Raw genomic sequence first — 23,686 nt, forward strand, 5'->3', positions numbered from 1 at the left:
TGGTAATTATACAATAAATATACCATCAGGCATTGTGTGGTAATTTAACCGAAATTACTTTGTAATGGTTTGCTAAATAAATAATTCAAGTATTTCTATTTGGGCTGGAAAAGTAGTAGAGGAAAAAGGGCATGGACCACGTCGTTTGTCCAAGTGGTGTTGCCGTACTGCAGTTGAGGAAAGGTGAAGCAGGTGTAGACTGTGGCCACCAGCAGGGGGCGTAAAGGATTCCGCGCCCGTCCTCTCTGCAGGCGGTTTCACTTGAAGCAAAAATGTCAAGTTTCCAGAGAGAAAATGACGCTGCTGTATCGCTTTTCAGAAGACTTGAGGTTTTATTTTATGTCATACAGTAGCTGACTTTTAAAGTAGTGCGTGTCTGTTCAAACCCAGTGCTGTGATTTAGGACAATCCCAATTTATCGTTGGATTTGTGTCTATATAGCTCCTCATTTTGCACTTCAGCACCTTTACTCAGCTGTGTCATTTGGTAGTTTGACCTTTCCTTGACACCCCAGCCATCCTGCGAATATGCCGAGTGTGGCCTGATAAATCAAACCACAACCGAACAATTTTGTAATTTCTTGGAATTGTGTTCACACTTGAAACACACGTTTCGAACGCACTTGGAGTCTCCCTTTATTTGCGTTGCATATGAGACACAGAAAAGGTTGCATTGCTGTTTCCTCAGCTCTACCTGATCCCTTAATGCGCTAACTGAAAAGATTAGCAGGAGTTATAGTTCCACTCCACTGCTGCCTATGTGAAATGTATCGACTCAATGTACCAACTGCAGGTAACTGCTTCAAATAACAGTAGCACTGTTCCACAGACGCACGTGTTTTAGGTGATCGAAAATCATTAATCCACCACAGACGCGCGCGCGCGCGCACACACTCCAAAGATTACATACTTTTTTCCCCTGGAAGTCTGCAGTCACTCCCATCGTGTCCGGAGAGTACAGTCAGCATCGGGACAGAGCGGCCATGGCATCCCGGGTGTCGTTCACCCAGCTGCGGTTGGAAGCGGAGCTGGATCGGTACCGGGCCGAATGTCAGTGGGACAGGATCCCCCCTATCATCGAACACATGCAGGCTGCACGCATGCACGAAGATGGTGAGTACGTTTAGCCTTTTCCCTGTTCTCATATATACATACACACAAATACACAAATATCTTAAAAGTCGCGAAATTCTAATAAATGTTTTATATTTGCAACTTTCTGACGTCGGTCAACACCCACAATATTTAGGATGTTCGTGTGTGTATACGTACATGTATGATCAAAATTCAGTTAAAAGTCACGAAATCAGGATGTGATGTTTTACATTTGCACCTTTCTGACATTAGTCAACACCCACTCGTGCCTTGTAATAGTACAGATATTTGTGTAACCAGTATGTACTAAAGTTGAACTTTGTACTCTTGACACAGTGGCTGGTTGGCCCAATAGTAAGTTATGACATTTTCACTCTGGAACGAATTCACCAGATGTAATTTCCTATTGGAAAATCTGTTATGTTTAAATGCAAACAAATGCAACAAAAACAAATTGGCAGTAAGACTTAACACTGCTGGCATCAGAGCGCACAAAAAAGGTAAACAGGGCTTGGATTGAGTGTTTGTTTTGGAAAATATGATCCATAGCCCTCTCTACTGTCTGTGTAAACTGTGTACAGTATTGTGATTTTATGTTCAGACAGTAGTTTTTAAACACACCTGAGCACTGTGACATATGGGAACCACCACTCCTGAGCTTCAACAACTTTTCATGGACTGTGTAATGTTTTCTTTCAAGTTGTGTTTTCAAATCCTGCCTCCAGACGATTATAGGATGTTGCTATTGGCCGAGGCACTTCTTGAAGAGTGCCTGCAAGAAAATATGGACCTATTACGGCGATCCACACCTTTGATGGACACGACGCAACCCAGATTATGCTACCTTAACACCATCCTAAGTCGAGGCCGTCTCACGGTCAGTCAGATGACATGCTTGAGTGCTCTTGCTTTTATCTGCCGTTATTGAAGCCCATTAAAACAATGTGACACAAACCAAAGAACAATTGCGCACACCTTTTCCTCTTCCCCTTCTTCTTCAGCCCCGCTACTTGAATGAGGCTCTACTCCTGATGGCCAAAGTGCACTATGTGCAGGGGCGCCACCGCGATGCCCAGGGAATGTGTGCAAGGGTGGGACTGGAGGAGCTTACACGTGACGACCAACCCACCTACCACCTGCGCCTGCTGGCTGAGGCCTTCATCATTAAAGGTACTACAGTGCTCTCCAGGAAATTATTATTCTGGTCATTTTTATGCTTAACAAGTTCATTGTTGACATCTCACATCATCCATTGCAAAATATGTGTCCAGACCAAAAGGTAGAGAGCAAAAAGTTGCAGAATTCTTAGATGATGAACAACTGGGACTGATGGTGTTGTGTTATCTCAAGGTACTCACCGTGTGGAGGAAATAAAACACATACTGAACCTCAATATGCAAGCACATTGGCGACAGAGGCGAGGAAAAGAAACTTTGAACAGAACTAAGAGTCACTATGGGGTTGACTAGTTGGACTGAGATGTGAGTGTCAATACTCAGTTTGATTTTAAGTCTGATTTTAATATTTTTAGTAATACTATTCCTAAAAGTAATTATGGCATACAGTATTCCCCACAGGGCTTTAATGTATCTGTGGTGCTGTGTTGTTGGCTCGGGGGGCACTAGAGTTGACTCGCTGTATAATTATCCATAACATTCTTGATGTTTCCTGTGCTCCATGTAAATCTACAAAATGGAAATGGGTGACGGGCGGGAGGTGGGGAGCGTGCACCCTGGGTCGGGTCTGGTGGTGCTCTGCCAGGCGCTTGGCCGTTTGTCGCCGCTGGTCTTTGTGCTTTGCTGGGCCGCCGTCTGTGTCTTTGACGCCCCCGGTCTGTCTGCGGGCTTGTCAGGAGTGGTGCTCCGGCGCGCAAGTGGTGCACCGTCGGTTCTGGGGACGGGTGGGTGGTCTGGCTTCCGGTGGCTGGGGGGATCCGGCGGCTGGTCTGCTGCTGGTCTCGCCTTCTCGGCTCTGGTGCTCTGCCTCCCTGCGGCCTGGGGGTGCAGCACTCCCTCTAATTTGCTGCCCCGCGGGTGTCAGCTGGCGCTGTGTGGTGGGTTGCCCTGCTGCTTGCCCGTTTGCTCGCCCGTTTGCTTTCCTCCTCGCCTGCTCCATGCGCCTTGCTGGTAACATCCTGCCATTGGGATGGGGGGGCGCCTGGGGTCCCTAGTGGTCCGGCTCGGGAACTGGGTTGTGGGTCCCCTACTCTGCTGCGCCCTGGATCCCCAGCGGGGCATGTATTGCAACGATGCTTCCAGGTATTGGGTAGTCGACCACAGTGTGTGTGCATGAGTGCTTGCATGTGTGCGTGCGTGCATGCGTTTGTGTCTGTGCGTGCTTTTATTCATCGGCGGGCTCATTTCCGGTTTTGGGCCGTCTCTGGGCCTGCTGGTGTGTGGCCCCCGATGCCCATCTGCCCTTGTGCGGTGTGATCTCTCGCCGGTCTCGGGTGTTGATTGTCCTCCAGCCTGCTAGCGCCCTGTTTTTGCTTGGGATTGCCTCTCTGCAGTCCCTTGCTGGTCTTCCCGGGGGGAAGGGCTCTGTGGGCTGGCTCTTGGGCGGCTAAACTTTGTGCTGCCTGCCCCTGTGCCCCGGTGGCTTTCTGGCGGTGTGGACTCGGCCTGGCTGTGTGGTGCAGCGCTTGATGGGTGGTGGAAGGCAGATCCTCTCTTTTCATGCATCCTCATTACACGCTCACACATTCGCGCCCCTTTATATACGTGAAGACTTGCACACATACAGAGATACCGGCACACACGTACATATGCACACTCACAGTACATACGTACTTCCCCACATTACTCACCGAGTTAACCAGGGTGTTATTTAAAAAAAAATGAATTTTTATGAAAAAATGTACGTATTATTAAATTAAGTAGATTGAGCATTTTCAAGCATAAAAATAGCTAATGAAGAAAAGTACAAATACAGTCATCCCTCCTTTATTGCAGTTAATTGTTGCAGACCCGACCTGATAAACAAAATATTTTCGTAGTTTGACTGTTTATGACTTTGTGAATCCAATTTTACCATTATTAGAGCCCTCTAGACTTGAAATAACATCCCTATAGTCACTTTTACACTCCTATTACCCAATATAGTAGATACAATCAGAGAAAGTAAGACATTTAAGACATAAATAAGACTAATGCTCATGTGTGTTTCAAGAAATGTCTTCCAGACGTGTTGACAGGAAGTGATGTTGGGGATTCAGAGGTCAGTTTTAGCTGCAGTCCGTGTTATTATTATGATGATGATGACTGTTATTATTATTATTATTGTTATTTATTGTGTTATAAATAATTATAAAATAGTAATAAAAGCAAAAGTTGGCGATATTCTGGTGCATGTTACTCGTGACACCTAGTGGCCAGTGTAGAGGGTTCATCAACATCTTGTATTGCCTTAAAGGAAAACTGCACTTTTTTTTGGAATTTTGCCCATCATCCACAATACTTATGTGAGACATGAACACATTTGTCTTTCTGTTTTCGGTACGTTCTAAAGATATAAAAACAGATAAACAGAGACAGCTCATTACCGCACGTAATGGGATCCACCCATGCTGCCTACAAAGGCCGCTATTCAATCACCTCCAAAAACCTCCAACAAGATTTTATGGTTTTATATACATGCTGTGAATTAATGAATAAATGATTGCTGTTTTGTGGTTACAGCCTATTATTAGTAAAAAATATATATATTAACCAAATCGTATGCAGTCTTGTCCTAAAATAAGCAGTTTCAAGCATAAAAACGGCAAAATGAACTAAAATGCAAATACAGTGTAAGGTACAGGTGTCATGGCCACTCATGGCCCACAGGACAGATCTGCCCATGATTTTATGTGGCCCGTGAAAGCCTGGAAATAATGTGTGTCCGTGAAGTAGGATTCCTGATTTATAAATGGAATATTTAGTTTGAATATTTTAGTTAGAACAATGAAAACCTGTTTACTATTTTCTAAATACAGTTTTAAACAGTTTTAGAGCCCTCTAGACATGATATAACACCCCTATAGTCATCTTGACACTATATTACCCAATATAGTAGATATAATCAGAGAAAATAAGACATATGTATTAGATATAAATAAGATAACATAGACTCACATGTTAGGGGTTCCTTGTTTTTTTCTGGACAGCATACTTCCGCCATTACAATACATTGATGTATTTCAGGGGTCACCAACGTGTTGCCCGCGGGCACCAGGTAGCCCCCCACGACCACGAGATGCCCGCAAGCCTGCTTTTCATTCAGGTTTTCAGTTAATAATGATAATGAACAGTAGAAAGATAATGAACAGTAGAAAGAAATGCATTCTGAAATACAAAATGTGAGTTGTGGACACCAGCATTTTGTTAATGTTCTGGTAAAACAAGCACATTTGCTTTGTTTGGGTTTAAAATAAGCTCTGAAAATAAATGTTACAAAAATGAGTAGCTCTTGGCCATTTTCATTTTGTAAAAGTAGCTCTCACAAGGAAAAACGTTGGTGACCCCTGATGTATTTTAACGCAGTGGCCGATTTACACTCGTATTAGCCAATATAGTAGACAAAATAAGACTTAATAAGTCATTTAAGATGTAAATAAAACTCCTGCTCGAGCAGTGCTACACTAAATGTGTTCCTGTGATCGAAGTCTGAACAATTACTGACACCTAGTGGCCAATGTATAATACAGCACCCCACTCACAATCAGAATGCTTCTTCTACGTTGTATTTGTATTGTAGCTCATGTCGTTCAGGACCTCTCAAATAGTGGGGCATGTCTGACATGATAGAGTGTAAGAGTTCTCCTCCGTGTGGAGGTTTTTGGCTTCATAGTTTGTCCTTCTCCCCCACTTTGTTGCAAACACTTTAAGTTTAGAATGAGTAAATTGGAGGCTAACAAGTTAGTTCAGTAGCTTGCTATGTTTAAAGCGGCGGCAGTCTCTTGTGTCCCTGCAGTGATCTCGCAGCCTGCACATGACAGCACACTGTGGCGTGGGCCTGTCACGATAACAAATTTTGCTGGACGATAATTGTGCTACAAATTACCGTTGATTTTCAAATTTATCTGCAACATTTTTTGAGACAATTTTTTCATTAATGTGTAATTGTGATGTTTAATTCACATTTAAACCATGAGATGGTCCTCAAGTAGAGCAGTTGCCTATATGTATGTTTTTGCAATGTAGCCAGCGACACTGTCTGTGAGTGCGCCCCATTTCGCACTGTTGTGTTTCTATTTGCCAACCAAACGCCTCAGCAAGCGTTGACTGTCGGGACGAAGACTCCGCTGCCCGAGCAGCTCCATTAGTATTTTTTTTCCCCAGTTGACAAAATCGTTAGTGTTGGTGTTAATGCGCTCACCGTGTTCATTGTGATTAAAACCGAAATGTTCCCACACTGTGGCATGCTATGGCATTCGCTTTAAAAACTTTTGTGCCGTCATTCATGTGCATGCTGGCTTACAAAGCTAACTGCTGCTAGGGTGGTAGCTAGTAGCTAATGGCCCCCCCTCAACAAAGAGGTGGGAAATGGGAACTACGAAAATATTCCATTTATTAATACTGAATCCTACTCTGCAGAAATTCACTTATCACGGCCTGGTCTGCAACCAACCGTGATAAACGAAGGATGACTGTATAGTATATTCAGTGTTACACGTGGCCCTCTGAGGGCAGCCATAACCGTGATGTGGCCCTCAGTGTAAACAAGTTTGATACCCCTGGTATAAGGCATTCAAAGAAATTGATGACATATAGTATTCTACACTGGTCACTAGGTATCACTTGTAATGCTACTATGTTCGGTGAGACACACAAGCACCAGACATGATCGCCGGAACAACAGGCTTTTATGGCAGGTTTGAATGATCAACAATAATAATGATAATAATAGTGAGAATAATAACTAGGGACGTAAATCTCTTTGTGATAGACGACTCGATTTGAAGCTAGAGACACACGTAATGATATCATACAAAAACGAAACAGAACGTTTCGATACGGTTCAATGGAGTGTCGAAACGATACGATTCGCTTAATATTTGTTGATGTAGCTATTAATCTTACATTGCTGTATAAAATAAAGATGGCAATTATATTAAAGTGGCATTCTTACAGTATTTCTAAATGTGTAAAAGAGCACATTATATCCCCACGCATGCTGGAAGGCACTGGCAAAAATAAAGTGAACAGAATAACGTGTCAAATGTGTCTACTGTGTTGTTTAGACACAGACCAAAAAAAGACGTGCTGAATGAACATCTTTTTCTTTGATAGGATCAATATTTTACATTTGATATTTTATATGTATATTTTATACCTGTTAAATTTGGATTTGGAACACTTCAGTTTTTACATGTCTTAATGTTGCTAGAAATGGAAATGGAGCCACCAAACGATACTGTGTGCATTGACAATAAACATCAATCTATATCAAATATAACAAGTCTTAACCTTCAGTCCAATCAATAATATACAATAAATAAATAGTGCAAAGCCACTTAAATAATGACACGTCTTCCAAGCACAGATAAGTAAATAGAACTATTAATCACATGAGTGCAATAAAAATGCTGTTTTAGCTTGGAAAACTAAGCAATCCCATACTCAAAATGTGGTTCATCCTCCGAATCGAAATTGTTCTCTGCTCAAACCGGATATCCCGTCGCATTGGTTTATCGTTCATCCCTAATAATAACACAGGCTACTGTTGTGGCTGTTACCCCCAACATCACTTCCTGTCCGCCTCTCTTTCAGGTCCTTTAGGGAACACATTTACAGCAACAAGTCTCATTTATGTCTTAAATTGATTTTTTACTGTTATTATATTTACTATATTGGGTAGTATGAGTGTAAATGTGCCTATAGGGGTGTTATTTCATGTCTAGAGAGCTCAAAGAATTTTAAAAACTGTATTTAGAAGGTCGTAAACAGGTTTTCTATACTCTAACTACGAAAATATTCCATTTATAAATAAGTAGTCCTACTTTGCGGAAATTCACTTGTCGCAGTCGGGTCTGGCACCAACTAACCGCCATAAACGAGGGATTACTGGCTCCATGACTAGCACTGCTCAACTTAACTCTAAGTGGGGATGTGTGGATGCTGGATCGAGTCCAGGCAGGGTTCAGGGCTGGTCTGCGTTACATGTGTGAAGCACACATTCATGATGCCATCTCCTGTGCGGAGTTGTACCGACAAGCCACACTGGCAGTTCAAATAGAATGTGTGTGTCGGTGAGATCGAACACGCTAAACAAACAAAAATAGTGCTTCTGTGGCGGTCCAAATGTAATTGTGTCGGGCCGCCACAAATAAATAAATGAATGAGAAACATTTGTAACTTGCACCTTGGGAATCAGGAGCATTTACTACAAGGGAGGAAAAGAAAGATCAGCAACGTGCTACATAGCAGTGTCAATAGCAGCAACAGTGGTATTATTATTTGCAATTCAAGTCCACCATCAGTTGGACGAGAGACATGTATTTTTACATGGATTCAATTAGTATCATTTCCCATGGTTTTCACTCAATGTTTGTCTCATCCAGAAGGATTCAAGCACTATAAGTTGATACACTAACGTTTTTGTTTTTTTACCAAAGCAGAAACTTGTGATTGAGTGAAGAGTGGAAAAGACGATTCCTAGTTTATTTCATCCATCCATCCATCTTCTATGCCGCTTATTTTCACTAGGGTCACGGGTATGCTGGAGCCTATCCCAGCTGACTTTGGGTGAGAGGCGGGGTACACCCTGGACTGGTGGCCAGCCAATGGCAGGGCACATATAGACAAACAGCCATTCACACTCACATTCATACCTATGGACAATTTAGAGTCGCCAATGAACCTAACATGCATGTTTTTGGAATGTGGGAGGAAACCGGGGTACCCGAGAAAACCCCCACACACACGGGGAGAACATGCAAACTCCACACAGAGATGTTCAACGGAGCTTTGAACCCAGATCTTCACGATGTCCTGACTGTGTGGCCAACATGCTAACCACTAGACCACTAGTTTATTCAATCAGGGATAAATTCATGATGCATATAAACAAATACAATAATAGATGGCAAACAAATTGTAGTTTATTAAACTAACGTGTTGTCTTTGGTCTATCTTCTCACTGAGATGGAGCAACTGCACTGCATCTTGTGTTTGTCTTCAAACATTTAAGGTGTTACTGAATAACTGTTAAAGCTGCCGCATGTCACCGGCTCAAGATTAGATTTTGTTTCACCCAAAAAGTATAACAATATGTTACCAATAGTGGTTGAAAAACCAGATTGAAAACGTCTATACAGTGGTTTGGTTTGGTTTAGTTTATTTGAACATGAAGGTTCCAATGGAATACATCTCATGAATCATCCTTTCACAGTTCCACATGTCCAAAAGGAGTAGGAAGAAGCAAAGCTTATTTAATCCTACCCCCCATCCATTCCACATCTTGTACAGTACATGTAGTTCACTTCCTGCATTCCATGTCATGTTTTCTGTGATAGTCAGGATAACACATAATAGATAACGGTAAGACACCCCCCCCCCCCCCCAAAAAAAAAAAAATAATAATAGATAATAATAATAATAAATAATAAATAAATAAATGTTTAAAATAAATATGAATAATGAATACAACTTTATTTTTATAACCAAAAAAAATAACAAGCATGACAGAACAATCATTGTAATGATCAAGACTCTTCTGCCTTGTATTTAGCAAACATCAACTGCTTGTATTGTTTTTTGAATTTGCTCATCTCTGTACATTGTTTGACTTCCTTACCCAATCCATAACATAATTTAATTCCACACACGGAAATACTGTGGGTTTTCAGCGTTGTTCTCGCATATAAATGTTTTAAGTTTAATTTTCCTCTAAGATCATATTTCTCGTCTCTGATTGAGAAATACTTTATTAGGTTTTTGGGTAACGAGTTGTTATTAACTTTATACATTATTCTAGCGGTTTGTAAGTTTACTAAATCTGCGAATTTTAATATCTGTGATTTTAAAAATAAAGGGTTTGTATGTTCTCTATACTTGGCGTTATGAATTATCCTTACAGATCTTTTTTGCAGTACAGTGAGTGAGTGAAGATTGCTTTTGGAATTATTTCCCCATATCTCCACACAATACATTAAATATGCTAATACTAAGGAACAGTACAGAGTGTGGAATGATTTTTGATCAAGGACATATTTTGCTTTATTCAATATAGAGATATTTCTCGCCACCTTTTGCTGTATATATTTAATATGAGATTTCCAACTCATTTTTTCATCTATTACAACCCCAAGGAATTTATATTCTTCCACTTTTTCAATATTCACTCCGTTAATTTGTATTTGCTCGTACGTATCCCTTCTGCTATTTCCAAATAGCATTATTTTAGTTTTACTTAAGTTCAGGGATAATCTGTTCCTGTATTCAGACATGGAAAAAACGGCTGTAATAAAGTCAAAATATTAAGAGTGAAAAAAAAACATATTCTAATGAGAAAAAAGCAATTTTACAAGAATAAACTCATAAAAATAATGTCAATTTAGTAGCATAGAGTTGAATTATTAAAGAGAAATCATGTGTTCTTTTTAAAAGTTGTAATATGAGAAACAAACAAAATAAATGTGTAATCTTTGGAAAACTAGGCTGGAGAAAAAGTTATATTTTGGGAATAAAGTCAAAATATGGGAATAAAGTTGTAATATTACAATGAGAACATTTAAGAAGACTATTTAAGAAGAACGATATAGAAAAAACAACAAAAATGGGGAAAAAAAGAACAAGGAGCGAAGTTCATAGTAGCTTTTTCACCAATATCACAAAGCTGAGATGTATTTTTTTCTTGAAATATATAAATATAACTATATACATATATATATATATATATATGTGTGTGTATATATATATATATATATATATATACATATATATGTATGTGTGTGTATATATATATATATATATATATATATATATATATGTATGTGTATATGTATATGTATATATATATATATATATATATATATATATATATGTATGTGTATATATATATATATGTGTGTATATATATATATGTGTATATATATATATATGTATGTATATATATGTATATATATATGTATATATATATATATGTACTGTATGTATATATATATGTATATATATATATATGTGTGTGTGTATGTATGTGTTGCAAATGTCAAAGTGGCCCTCAGTGCAAAATGTTTGGACACCCCTGCTTTACAATGATGTGGGTTGTTTTATGGCTGTTTATATTTGGCGACATCTAGTGAGCTTTTGAAGGAGTTCAATGGGACGTACGGTGGCCGAGTGGTCAGCACGTTCAGGAGATCTAGAAGATCTGGGTTCAAAGCTCCATTGGGCATCTCTGTGTGGAGTTTGCATGTTCTCCTCGTGTGTGCCTGGGTTTTCTCCGGGTACTCCGGTTTCCTCCCACATTCCAAAAACATGCATGTTAGGTTCATTGGCGACTCTAAATTGTCCATAGGTATGAATGTGAGTGTGAATGGTTGTTTGTCTATACTCTATGTGCCCTGTCAAAGGCTGGCGACCAGTCCTGGGTGTACCCCTCCTCTCGCCCAAAGTCAGCTGGGATAGGCTCCAGCATACCCACGACCCTAGTGAGGGTAAGCGGCATAGAAAATGAATGGATGGACTTCAATACCGACCAATTGAATGTTAAAGAGTATACTGGGCACATTTTGTCCTGGCCCTCAAAGTGTCTGGGAAATATTCTGTCCCTTTAACAGATGTAATTAAAGACCCCTGGTCCAGGGTATACCCTGACTCTTGACCAAAGTAAGCTAGAATAGGCTCCAGTTAACCTGCAATCCAAATCACAAGTGATAGAGAAAATGAAATCAATTTTAGTAGCTCAGCATAGCAAATGTAACAAACAGTCATTACTTTATTTTAATTGTAACTAAAAGCACATTTGACTGCAACTGAATTAATTTCCAAACAGTGTCCTTGGCCAAGGTATGCTCGATATCTATATGGAGGTCCCAGGTTACTGCATGTGTGTTGTCTAAGTCTTAATCTTCTCTCCTGTGTGTCACAGTGGTGCTATCCCAAATGACTTGGCTTGTATACAGGATGTACAGCATGGTCCTCCGTGAGCACGCTTGTGTTGCTGAAGGAATGATAAACAACTGTCAATGTTTATCCTGAATTTTCTTTTCTTGGTGTCTGTATGTGTTCCAGGTTTGTCTCTGGACCACCAGGCACTTTCTTCAGTGTCTCGTATCCGTCTGCTGGAGAGGGAGGAAGAGAGTCTTTCCTGTTACCTCAAAGCTTGTGACGCTGCTCTGTCCTACCTGCAGGAGCTTGATAAGGTGCTTCTGGGAACATTGTGCTTTTCGTCTTGTTTGGCTTTCACTTCTTAAACTAGACTTTTGGACTGGGATGCCCAATAATAGGCATAACAATGGGATATCGATTCATATCGGTATCGGTGTTCTGCCAATAATTATATCGGCAAGTGAGTGATGACGTGGTCCACGCAGCAACAAGCTTGCTAGCTCAGTATTTTCAAGTTTGCATTGTAAATACAGTCGTCCCTCGACACTTCACTATCATGTTTTTTCTAAATAATCACTGTTTAGTGGCTGAATATGGCCTATTATTACTAAAAACTATGCCTAAATTAAGCATTTTCAAGCATAAAAATGGCTAGATGAACTAAAACACAAAATAAGGCATTCAGAAAACACACGTTGTGATTTGTAGTATTCTACACTGGTCACTAGGTGTCAGTAACGTTACATTGATGAGACAATAGTCAAGTACTTTGAGAAACCCGAAGTATAAATGGAACAACAACAAGGAATTCTCCAAATGTTAACATGTGAGTCTTTATTAGGTTATATTTCTATTATGTGTTAGGAATGGCGCAAGCCAGTGGTTGGATCTCAATGCAGAGAGGACAAAACACAAAGTGTAGAGAAAAAGGTTTAATTAGCAATGTTACAAAACCCATATTTTAGCGATGAAAAAATCTGACTCAGAGCGTGCGCACTCAGTAAGGAGAGTCCATGAAAATTAGTGCTTGGAAAAGTGAAGTACAATTTAAGCCCTTCAAACTCATGGGCCAGAGCTATAAGACAAGATAAAAAGTATATGGGATATTAATTTACTTTTATATCTCTCTGCAGATGAAATTTCATTAAAATGTAATTGTTCGAAATTGTTTTTTCTTTAAATACTACATGTCGCATTTGTATTGTGGTTAGTGTGGGGTGAAAACAAATACACAGCATGCTGTTGCACTGCAGTGTGAGGCATCCATCCATCCATCCATCCATCCATCCATGTTCTATGCTGTTTCCCCTCATTAGGGTGACGGGGGTATGCTGGAGCCTATCCCAGCTGACTTTGGGCGAGAGGCGGGGTCAGTGTGAGGCATATACATGAAAATTATGACACTTTACTTTCTTCCCTGGACTTTTTGATTCACCAAAAAATTCATAAGGATACTCTGTTGACTTTTAAAACAGATTTTCATAGCCTAAATGATATATTTTATAGGATGGTTGTTCTTGCCAAGGTCTGTGGGTCAATCACAGCTTTTGTTTTGACTCAATGTTAAAGCGATGGGGACCAAAGACACTATTTTCCTGCTATAAAATCTGCTTCTTTAATATCAGGGATAGAGAAGTGAAAAGTGAGGTATCAAATTAGTTAAAGTCAAGCTTTATCAGAATGAATCACAGGCTTGATTTTAGGACCAACAGGACCAACAGTACACTGCAACAGCCGACAGGTAGCAGCAAAGCAACTCCAGCAGAACATGACATTATGTCTACTACTGTATGTTGAGTAATATGAGTGTAAAGGTGACCACAGGGCTGTTCTTTCACATCTTGCGCTAATAATGTTAAAAAAAAACACATTTAGAAGGTCGTAAACAAGTTTTATTATTTTCTAAATATAAAAATATTCCATTTATAAATAAGGACTCCTACTTTACGGGAATTGACTTATCACGGTCAGGTCTGGAACCAATAAACCACCATAAATGAGGGCTAACTGTATGCAGTTTGCAATGAAAGCGCTGGTCCTAAATCAGTGGTTCTCAGTTATTTTCTTGTCATGCCCTCACTGTGGGACAAAAATGTTTTCACATCCCACCGATTTGAAATGCTATTGAGAAACTGCTAATATTATTATTTATCTTTACTGCACAGCCAGCGAAATGCAACACAATGGAGAGCAGCGAAGCACAGAAGCATATTCAAGAGTCAAACTGCATGATGAATACCACAATACGACATTGCACATGTTGGTAGGTCTGCACTCATACTGAAAGTCCTACCTGCCTCTCATGCCCCCACGACAGGGACCTGCCCCACTATTTGGGAAGCACTGTTCTAATCTAAAATGTCTTGTTCATGCTGCATTCATGCATGATGCACTGAATGAGCCCAGTTTATGATTTCACTGATTGTATTAGTCCAGAGTTTCTTACTTGGCATTTTACTTTGTTCTTATACGGATGTTTGTGCCAAGTAGAAATGTGCAGCGTTCCAAATTGTAGGATGCCAGCATTATTTAAATAGATTTGTTGATCGCAGGAGAAAATGTTGTGTGAGTTGACTTTTGGTCATTATTTTTTTAATGAGTATTGTTGGGACAAAGTGTTTTCAAAAAATAAAGTAATCCCTCGTTTATCACAGTTGGTTGGTTCCAGACCTGAATATCATCAGTGAATTTCAAAATAGGATTCCTTTTTTATAAATAGAATATTTTTGTAGTTTGAGCATAGAAGACTTGTAAACTTGTTTACAACCTTCTAAATACAGTTTTTAACATTATCAGGGCCCTCTAGACATGAAATAACTCGCCTATAGTCAGTTATGCTCGTATTACCCAATATAGTAAACATAATCAGAGAAAACAAGCCATTTAGGACATAAATAAGACTCCGGTGTTTTGCTGTAAACGTGTTCCTGTGGTGTGGAAGCTGAGTGATTGGTGGACAGGTAGAGATATTGTTCAGAGTTCAAAGTTGAGTTTCAGCTTGGCGTCGGTTACGGCCGCAATAGTAACCTCAATTTTTATTTGGGATTATTGTGCCTGTTATGAGATAAATGAGACCTGCAATTAAAGACTGTTGTTCCAGCAATCAAGTCTGGTGCTTGTGCGTCTCGCCCAACATTACAGTAACATTACCGACACCTAGTGACTAGTGTAGAATACTACATATAATCTTAACGTCATTGAATGCATCTTCTGACTGCGTTATATTTGGGGTTTTTTTGTGTTAATTTAGCCATTTTTATGCCTGAAGTCCACATGACAATACACACTGGAGAGAAACCTTTTTCCTGTTCAATCTGTGGTAAAAGTTTTATACGAAGTCAAAGTTTTACAAGACACATGAGATTACACACTGAAGAGAAGCTTTTTTCCTGTTCAGTGTGTGGTACAGGTTTTACTCGTTTTACTCATGGTTTGAAAAGACACAAGAGAAGACACACTGGAGAGAAACCATATTCCTGTTCGATCTGCAGCAAAAGCTTTTACGACCAAAGAACACTTGGAAAACACATGAAAAAACACACTGAAGAAACACCTTTTACCTGTTCAGTGTGTGGGAAAAGTTTTGTCAACGATTTTAAAGTACACATGAGAACACACACTGGAGAGAAACCATATTACTGTTCAATCTGCAGCAAAAGCGTTTGTGACCAAAGAACACTTGTAATACACACAAGAATACACACTGGTGAGAAAGTGTGGAGTTGCAGTGTGTGTGATGAAAGATTCTCTGATAAGTACCAGCTTAACAATCACAAGAGTTCTGGTGAGACCAGCAGCAGGAAATTAAGCTCCAGGACTTTAAATCTTTCATAACGTTGTCCTTCTATCAACAACACCACATATGACATCATTGGCAATCGTCTTGCAGTACGCTTTGATGGATGGCTCATCAGAGTACGGTAACAGGTGAATGAAAATAGAAAATAATAGATTTGTGTTTGTATAGTCAGTGATAAGTAGACAACAATCACGGCGGTAGATAACATCAGAACTATTGTGTGTTTCTCATTGCACTGAATAAAGTTGCAAAACAAATTTGACATTTTTAGTGTTTACCCACAAATACTGGTACTTGTGACGCCTGCACCAACCTCCTGAACACGTTCTGCTGAACTGCAAACACGATTCCTGCTTTAAACTCAACTGCAGTCCCAAAAACACTTCTTACTAAACACTTCAAACAACTAGGGAAAGGCTTCTTGAGACGTCATCTGTACTTCTGTGAAGAAGGTTTTGGACGTTTCGCTCCTCATCCGAAGAGCTTCGTCAGCGAACTAACAAGTGCTGGTAGCCTAGGCCTTAAATACAGTAAGAGTGGGCGGAATTGGTGTGCCAATGCCCTCCTCCTATTGGTTCCTTACACTAAGACTGGGAGGAGTAGTGGTCTAATCCTCTCCTGATATTAGCACCTCTGATCAAAGGGAAGTGTAGCTCCCTGAGTTGGGTATGAACGACTCTGATACTGGCTCGTTAGCATCTATTGTTCTGGCTCGGCCCTGGCTTCACCTCATTTGCAAGACTAAGAGCTGTGGGTTTTGGTCTCAGTAACCTGCTGAACACAGGGTCCAAATTAAACCTCAAACCACCATTCCGATTCAATGATGGGTTCTGTTGTTTGACAAAAATAGCTTCCTTTACTCCTCTTTCAAACCATCTGTTTTCTTTGGCCAAAATCTTTATCTCGCTGTCCTGAAAAGAGTGATTGGTTGCTTTAAGGTGTAGATGTACTGCTGATTGAGGACCACTCGAATTGTCCCTGCGATGTTGATAAAGCCTTTTTTGGAGCATTTGCTTAGTTTCCCCAATGTAGTGTTCTTTGCATTCCTCATTTTTACACTGGATGGAATAGACCACATTGCTCTGTTTTTGGTTCAGATGAGGAGCGAAACGTCCGACACCTTCTTCACAGTATAAGTACAGATGACGTCTCAAGAAGCCTTTCCCTCGTTGGACAACTCCTGTACGACTGAAAGCCTACACAGACGCACTACACACGACTGTTCGCATTTGGCACAATTTTCATGAAGAAAATCTCGTTTACACACTTGTACTGTTGAATCTTAAGGAGGTTCCAAGTAGAGCTTCAAAATGCAAAAAGAAGAAATGGGAGTGAGACAAAAACAATTTTGAGCAAGCAATTTATTGCAAACAACAATTAAACTGAAATAGGTTGTTCGTCAGCTGATCAAAAGTATGAGACCATAGCTAAAAAAAATGTGAATCCCCCCTGAAGTAGAAATAAAATGTTCAAAAAAGGACTCAGTAATGAGTAGCTGCACCATTCTTGTTAATCACCTCACAGATTGTTTTGGGCATGCTTGATGCCAGTGTTTCCAGGAGGCTAGTGGGAATGTTGCTCCAGGTGGTGAAGATTGCTTCATGGAGGGCATCCACGTCTGGAACTGATGTCCATTTTTGTAAACTTCCCTTGCCATCCAACCCCAAATGTTTTCAATTGGATTTAGATCAGGGGAACATGCAGGATGGTCCAAAGGTTATTACTTTGGAACAAGTCCTTTTTCAGGCGGCCATTGTGAACTGCAGCGTTGTCCCGTTGAAAAAGCCAGACATTACCACACAGACGAGGGCCTTCAGTCATGAGGGATGCCCCCTGCAGCAACTCCACACAGCCAGCTGTTGTTTGACGCCCCTGCACAACCTGAAGCTCCTGAAGTTTAAAACCCTTCTCTCGCAGATGCTGTCTGATGGTTATTGGACTGCACTCTGCATCTCTCACAACCTTCATTTTTGTGGAAGATGATCCCGTGTCTTGAAGGACAGCCAATCGGGTCAGGGTCGGTGACATTTTTTGGGTGTAACATTTCACTTTTTGTGCGAGAGGCCTTGCTTATGCAGCTCAATAACCCCACCACGGTCAAAGAGAGAAAGATGTTTTGCCTTTGGCATCAAGAGATCATGACAGTGTGAATACGTGATGGAAAATTACATTGAATCCACATTTTTGCCAAGATTTTGGCTTTCAAAGTCTGTGGTCTTAAACTTTTGATCAGCCTATTTCACTTTAATGCTTTTTTGTAACGAAGTGCTTCGACAATTTCTTTTGTCTCACTGGCATGTCTTTGTTTTGCGTTTTGAAGCTCTACTTAGAACCTCTAAGATCCAACAGTGCGGCATGTAAATCCTTGCAACTTTTTAACTGGCTACCATTGTTAAAAAGAGGTATCGTTTGCTGGTCTAACAAACTTTCGCTTGGGAGTTATTGATCCCGGATGTGAATTTACTATTTCTAACTTCACTGCAGGTACACAGCATACGTCAGCAGCCAAAGGCCTTCGTAACCTGTAAGTTACTCAGTATTATAGTCAGTATTCAGACCAGAAGACATGAGGATTGTAATATAAGAAAATAACCTCAAGCCCCTTTCTCTCCCATACCTTTTTTCTTTCTGGTGATGAAGATACTTCACTGATGATGTTGTCGTCCACACACAACATAAACAACCCCCAACCGAGGGGGACCCGCCCCTATATTTGAGAAGCACTGCATTACTGTAACATTCAACTCATTCTACAGGGTGACATGGCTCAGGGGGTAGATTGGTTGTTTCCCAACCTGCTGGCTGCTGGTTCAATCCTCAGTCGTTGTCTCGTCCTTTCACATATTTCATCAGTCTCCATTTTTTACATTCTAACATTTCAAATTCCTCTGTTTTTTGTCAGCTACCTACCTACTACATTTCTCAAACCATTTCATCATCAAAATGTTCATCTCATTCCGGACATGTAGGCTATCTTTCAGGACTTCTCTAAAAAATACCCACATTGCGCACCAACGGGGGCGCACATTGGTGGAGATTCATTTTACATTTAACATTACATAAAACATTGTGTTTATTCTGTGCAGAGATGAAGTGGTCATCTCCCAACCTGATGGTTGCTGGTTCGATCCTCAGTCAGTGAATATACTTCAAAAATATTTCAGTTCAGCTTCAGCATTCATACACAATTTCTACTAAAGTTGCTTCATCTACTTTCATTTATTTTCCTTTATTTCCTTTCATAATAATAACTTTTAAAAATCTTCAACCAGTCAGACTCGGGGTGTCCCCTGCCTCCCACCCATTGTCTCCAAGTGGAGATTCATCAAATATGATACGGAACATAATTGTGTTTTTAGTTTTATTGAGGGGCAAATGTGCAATTCTCTAGACTAAATGTGGCAGATGAAGATCATATTGCACATATCCCATGACCCTAATGAGGACAAGTGGTACAGAAAATGGATGGATGGATCTTGCACACGTTTCATGACAATATCAGTTGGCATCGCTAGAAGTCGTTCTGTCACGTTTGTACCATCTGTGACTCACTGACCGCACATTGAACAGAAAACCTTTTTTTCCTCAAGTGTGTGTTCTTGTGTGTCTTATCAAAGTTGTCTTATGAGAAAAACTTTTACTGCACATGGAGCATGGAAAATGTTTTTCTCCAGTGTGTACTATTGTGTGTCTTTTTAAACCATCTTTTTTAGAGAATCTTTTACCACACACCAAGCAAGGAAAAGGTTTTTCTCCGGTGTGTACTCTTGTGTGTTTTGTCAAAGATGACTTTAGAGAAAATCGTATGCCACAGAACAAGCAGGTGTAAGGTTTCTCTCCAGTGTGCGTTCGAATGTGTGACGTCAAATGTGACTTCTGCGATAATCCGATACCGCACACTGAGCAGGTAAAAGGTTTCTCCCCGGTGTGTGTCCTCATGTGTCTCTTTAAATCTGAACTTCGTATAAAACTTATACCACACACTGAACAAGTAAAAGGTTTCTCTCCAGTGTGTGTTCTTTTGTGTTCTTTCAAATGGGACTTCTGAGAGAATCTTTTATCGCAAACCGAGCACACGAAGGGTTTCTCTCCTGTGTGATTTTTCATGTGTCTTTTCATATTACTACGGTCATTAAAGGTTTTGTCACACTGAGAGCATTTAAAGAGTGTGTTGTAAGTGTGACGTGCCTTATCAGCTTTCGAGTCTTCATCATCAGTGTCAGGAGAGTGTGACGTTGTGTCGTCACTATCTGATAGTGGAGCTAAGAGGCGGTCTGCTTGTGATCCTCCGCAGTGGTCTCCATCAGCTTCTGTTGTCATGTGTTGAGTTGAGCCGCTACGTGGAGGCTCCACCTCTCTCTTCTCCTCACTTTGAACTTCGTCTTCATCATCTTCACTCTTCACAGGGACACCAATCACTGGGAACTCCTCCAGCCCTTCAAGAAGCCCTCCCTCCTGATTGATGCTGTGATCCTCCTCTTCCTCTTTAATGTGGGGGCGCTGTGGCTCCTCGTCTTCCTCTTTAATGCCGGCGGGCTGTGGCTCCTGCTGCTCAGGTGGAAGATGTTCTTCACTGACGTCTGCAGGACACAAAAAGACAAACACATGCTTTAGAAAAAAAAACAGTAAGATTGCTAAGAGAGAATAGAAGTACTTATTGACTGTGTTAACACGTTGAGGTTCTTTGTGTTCTCCTGTGTGTTGTGTTAAAAGTGTGTGGCTAAACAACCAATGACAACATGTTTTACCACGTCGTGTTTTTATCAAGTATCTCCATCCACAATTGCTGGGTTGCAAACACGTGACACCAAGAGGCAGTCCAAGTCCCTTCCGGTGATCCGATGGGGGGCACACATTGACTATGATCACACACCCACTCCTGTTTGTACAATGTTTTGGTACATTAAAGCGAGCAACTGTGGATGCCGTTGACATGATTTGCTCCAACTGTGTGAGCGTGCATGGTGTGTTGCATGAAGACATGAAATAGTTGAAGACAAAGTGATCTAACAGCAGTGAAAGCTTATCTTCCGCATCAGACATGCTACATGACAATGTAGCAGATGAAAATAGCGCTTCGAACATGTCTACCTGCGTTCTTAAACCAAGTCGGTCTGAATTAATACATTCTTGTCTGTGTCCTCCATCATTTCACTGCGCTGTCTTTCCGAGAGGCTGCAAATTTAATAATTAATTTGATATGCTCCCCAGTAGCCTGCAGTTCAAACAATTTGCGACGAGATTGCATCGCTCTACCAGAACACTGCTTTATTTCGATAAATATTTGTTTTAAAAAGGTGAAGGTGTGTGTTCTCGTAGTCTCGTGTTCATAATGAGTGCGGACTTCCCCCCTCTTTTATGTTACTTTTCCACTTTATTCTCATGCAACCGAGCAGGCTTTGTGATCTCGGCGGTATATTTATGGTGCTTATTGAATAACTGCACATTTCAACAGTTGGAGCTTTTAGACGAAGCGGTAAGGCCAAATGACAAATATATACTTTTATGTTTTAAGGCAATTATTTCTGCATTTCACATATTCATGAGCATTATCAAGTTCCAACCACATTTTTGTACAAATGTTGGTTGTTGTGGCTCATTGCAAACTGGAGCCTCGGCTCCACTCGATGAGAAAGATTCAGCAGCCAACTTTCCCTGAGTTTTTTTTTTTCCCCGAAATCCCTATTTGAACGATTTCCACATGCTAGAACAGCGCACGTATGCAGCATTTTCGCTGTGACGTTACATGACTTCTACCTGCAAACACGCTTGCTTGCCCCCCATCTGCTTGAGCCGGTGACGACTGTAACCGGAAGTGACGCCACGTGTAACCCAGCAACTGACTGCAGTGTAAAATATCAAGACTCTGCTTTGGTGATTGTGCGAGCTTTGTGTAAACATGTTGGTACGTTGTTACAAGCGGAGAGTAACATCAACCTCATAAATATGTCTCGTTTTCTGAAACAACACCATCGAAACAAAGTGCCTCATCCTTACAGGACAACCTCTTTGGGGATACTGTTAATAATAAAATATGAAGTTAGTAAACTAGTGAGAGTACGAGTAAAACAAACCTGCTGTGTGTAACACAACTTCGTGCTTCTCGACAACAGCGTCCAGTAGTTGACGTGGTCGCGCGTTCTCTTTTGTTTGGGAAAGTTCCTGCTCGTACTCTGCTATCGTTCTTTCGCACATGTTCACACAATCACAACACTTGGCACTCAGATTTGAACTCTGCTGAGCGATGTGTCAATAACCCCCGCCTCTCTTTGTTAGCATCGACCAAGCTAAGTTGGCTTGAGAAGCGTCGAAGTGCGCTGCCGCTAAGACTAATGATTCCGGATGCAAACCGTTATTAACGATGTTTACTGTGTGACAAGACGCACATGTGCACGTGTACGCATGCATTAAGAACACAAAACAATCACGACCGTAGTGATGTTGTCTTTTCCATCAAACGCCATCTTGGTTTTTCATCGCCTTGCTTTATTCGGCGGCTTTACCATGCATGACCTTACAGTACTGCCATCTATCGGTAACTTTTGGCTAACACACGATACAATGATGACGATACGGTACAGTCATGGAAAAAATTATTCTTCAGTTTATTGATCCATTTTAATGCCTGGTACAACTAAAGATACGTTTGTTTGGACACATATAATGACGATAACAAATATAGCTCATAAGAGTTTAATTTAAGAGCTGATATCTAGCAACTTCCATGGTTTTCTTGATCATAACCAAAACCACTTAAGTTCTTTCATGAATAGCTATAGTATTGCACTGCCTCTTTTTGTTGTCATTGTCATATTTGTCCAAACAAAGGTACTTTTAGATGTATCAGGCATTCAAATGAACAAGAAACTGAAGAAACAAGGGTGGTCTAATCATTTTTTCCTTGACTGTGTTGACTAGCTTTTGGAGCCATCGTCTCCAGTAGTGATCGCCTCTTATTTGAGAACCGCCTCTTTTGGCCATTTTTTTTCAATAACTTTTATTGCAATAACAAAGTAGTACAAAACAGTGCAGTACATACACATGGTGCATACTGTAGGAAAACATAATTGACTGAGTGGATAAATAATGATTACAAGTAGATTTTAGAATAACTGTTTGCATTGATGCTTATTGATTGAATTATGGTTGAGTGCCTTAAAATGAGTACAGTATCGACATAACTGTTTCATCAATTAATCTAATAATTTAGTGAATGATTACAAGTAGTTTATAGAACATCTGCTTAAGTGTGTCAAAGGTTAAAAATGAAATAATATTAATAATTCAAAAATTTGTCTCAGATAGAAATTGTTTTTCTAATGTTCTCCAAAATGCGGGAGGTTCACAATTTTTTTAGTTTGCATTAAAACAAGTGAATATTTGTCTTACATGGCGTCAGAAGTGTGTTGAAAGGGTACATTTTTTTTAACATTTCATTTCTATTTTAGAAGGGGCTCTTTTTTAAGATATGGTCTTAAACTTTTGATCAGCTGGTGAACAGCCTATTTCACTTTAATGCTTCTTTGCAATAAATTGTTGACTAAAATTTTTTTTATTTCTTTTTTTTGCATTTCGAAGCTCGACTTAGAACCTCCTTAAGATCAAACAATGCAAAATGTAAATTCTTGCATCATTTTGGGTGACCAAACGTCCTGTCCTGGCTGCCTGGCCTTCATCCGTCTGCATGTGGCTTCAGTCGCCAGTCTTCACTACACCTACACAGGAAGCTAAATAGCTAGCTCGTCAACAAGAGTTGTGGTTGC

At 40.3% G+C, this 23,686-nt stretch overlaps 1 protein-coding gene across 2 annotated transcripts; it reads left to right on the forward strand.

Annotated features, from left to right (window-relative positions):
• Positions 1–183: 183 nt before the first annotated feature.
• LOC129193776 (tetratricopeptide repeat protein 7A-like) lies at positions 184–22,833 on the forward strand. Of its 2 annotated transcripts, none has more exons than XM_054798410.1 (6): positions 184–329; positions 926–1,112; positions 1,820–1,971; positions 2,096–2,264; positions 12,308–12,438; positions 20,330–22,833. In XM_054798410.1, the coding sequence occupies exons 1-6, from the start codon at positions 273–275 to the stop codon at positions 20,384–20,386; spliced, it is 753 nt and encodes a 250-aa protein (XP_054654385.1). In that variant the 5' UTR covers positions 184–272; the 3' UTR covers positions 20,387–22,833. The 2 variants fall into 2 exon arrangements, with proteins under 2 accessions (XP_054654385.1, XP_054654384.1); XM_054798409.1 differs by lacking the exon at positions 20,330–22,833 and adding an exon at positions 14,290–15,640.
• Positions 22,834–23,686: the final 853 nt, after the last annotated feature.

This window comes from Dunckerocampus dactyliophorus, chromosome 14, assembly GCF_027744805.1.
Source record: "Dunckerocampus dactyliophorus isolate RoL2022-P2 chromosome 14, RoL_Ddac_1.1, whole genome shotgun sequence".
NCBI classification, from domain to species: domain Eukaryota; kingdom Metazoa; phylum Chordata; class Actinopteri; order Syngnathiformes; family Syngnathidae; genus Dunckerocampus; species Dunckerocampus dactyliophorus.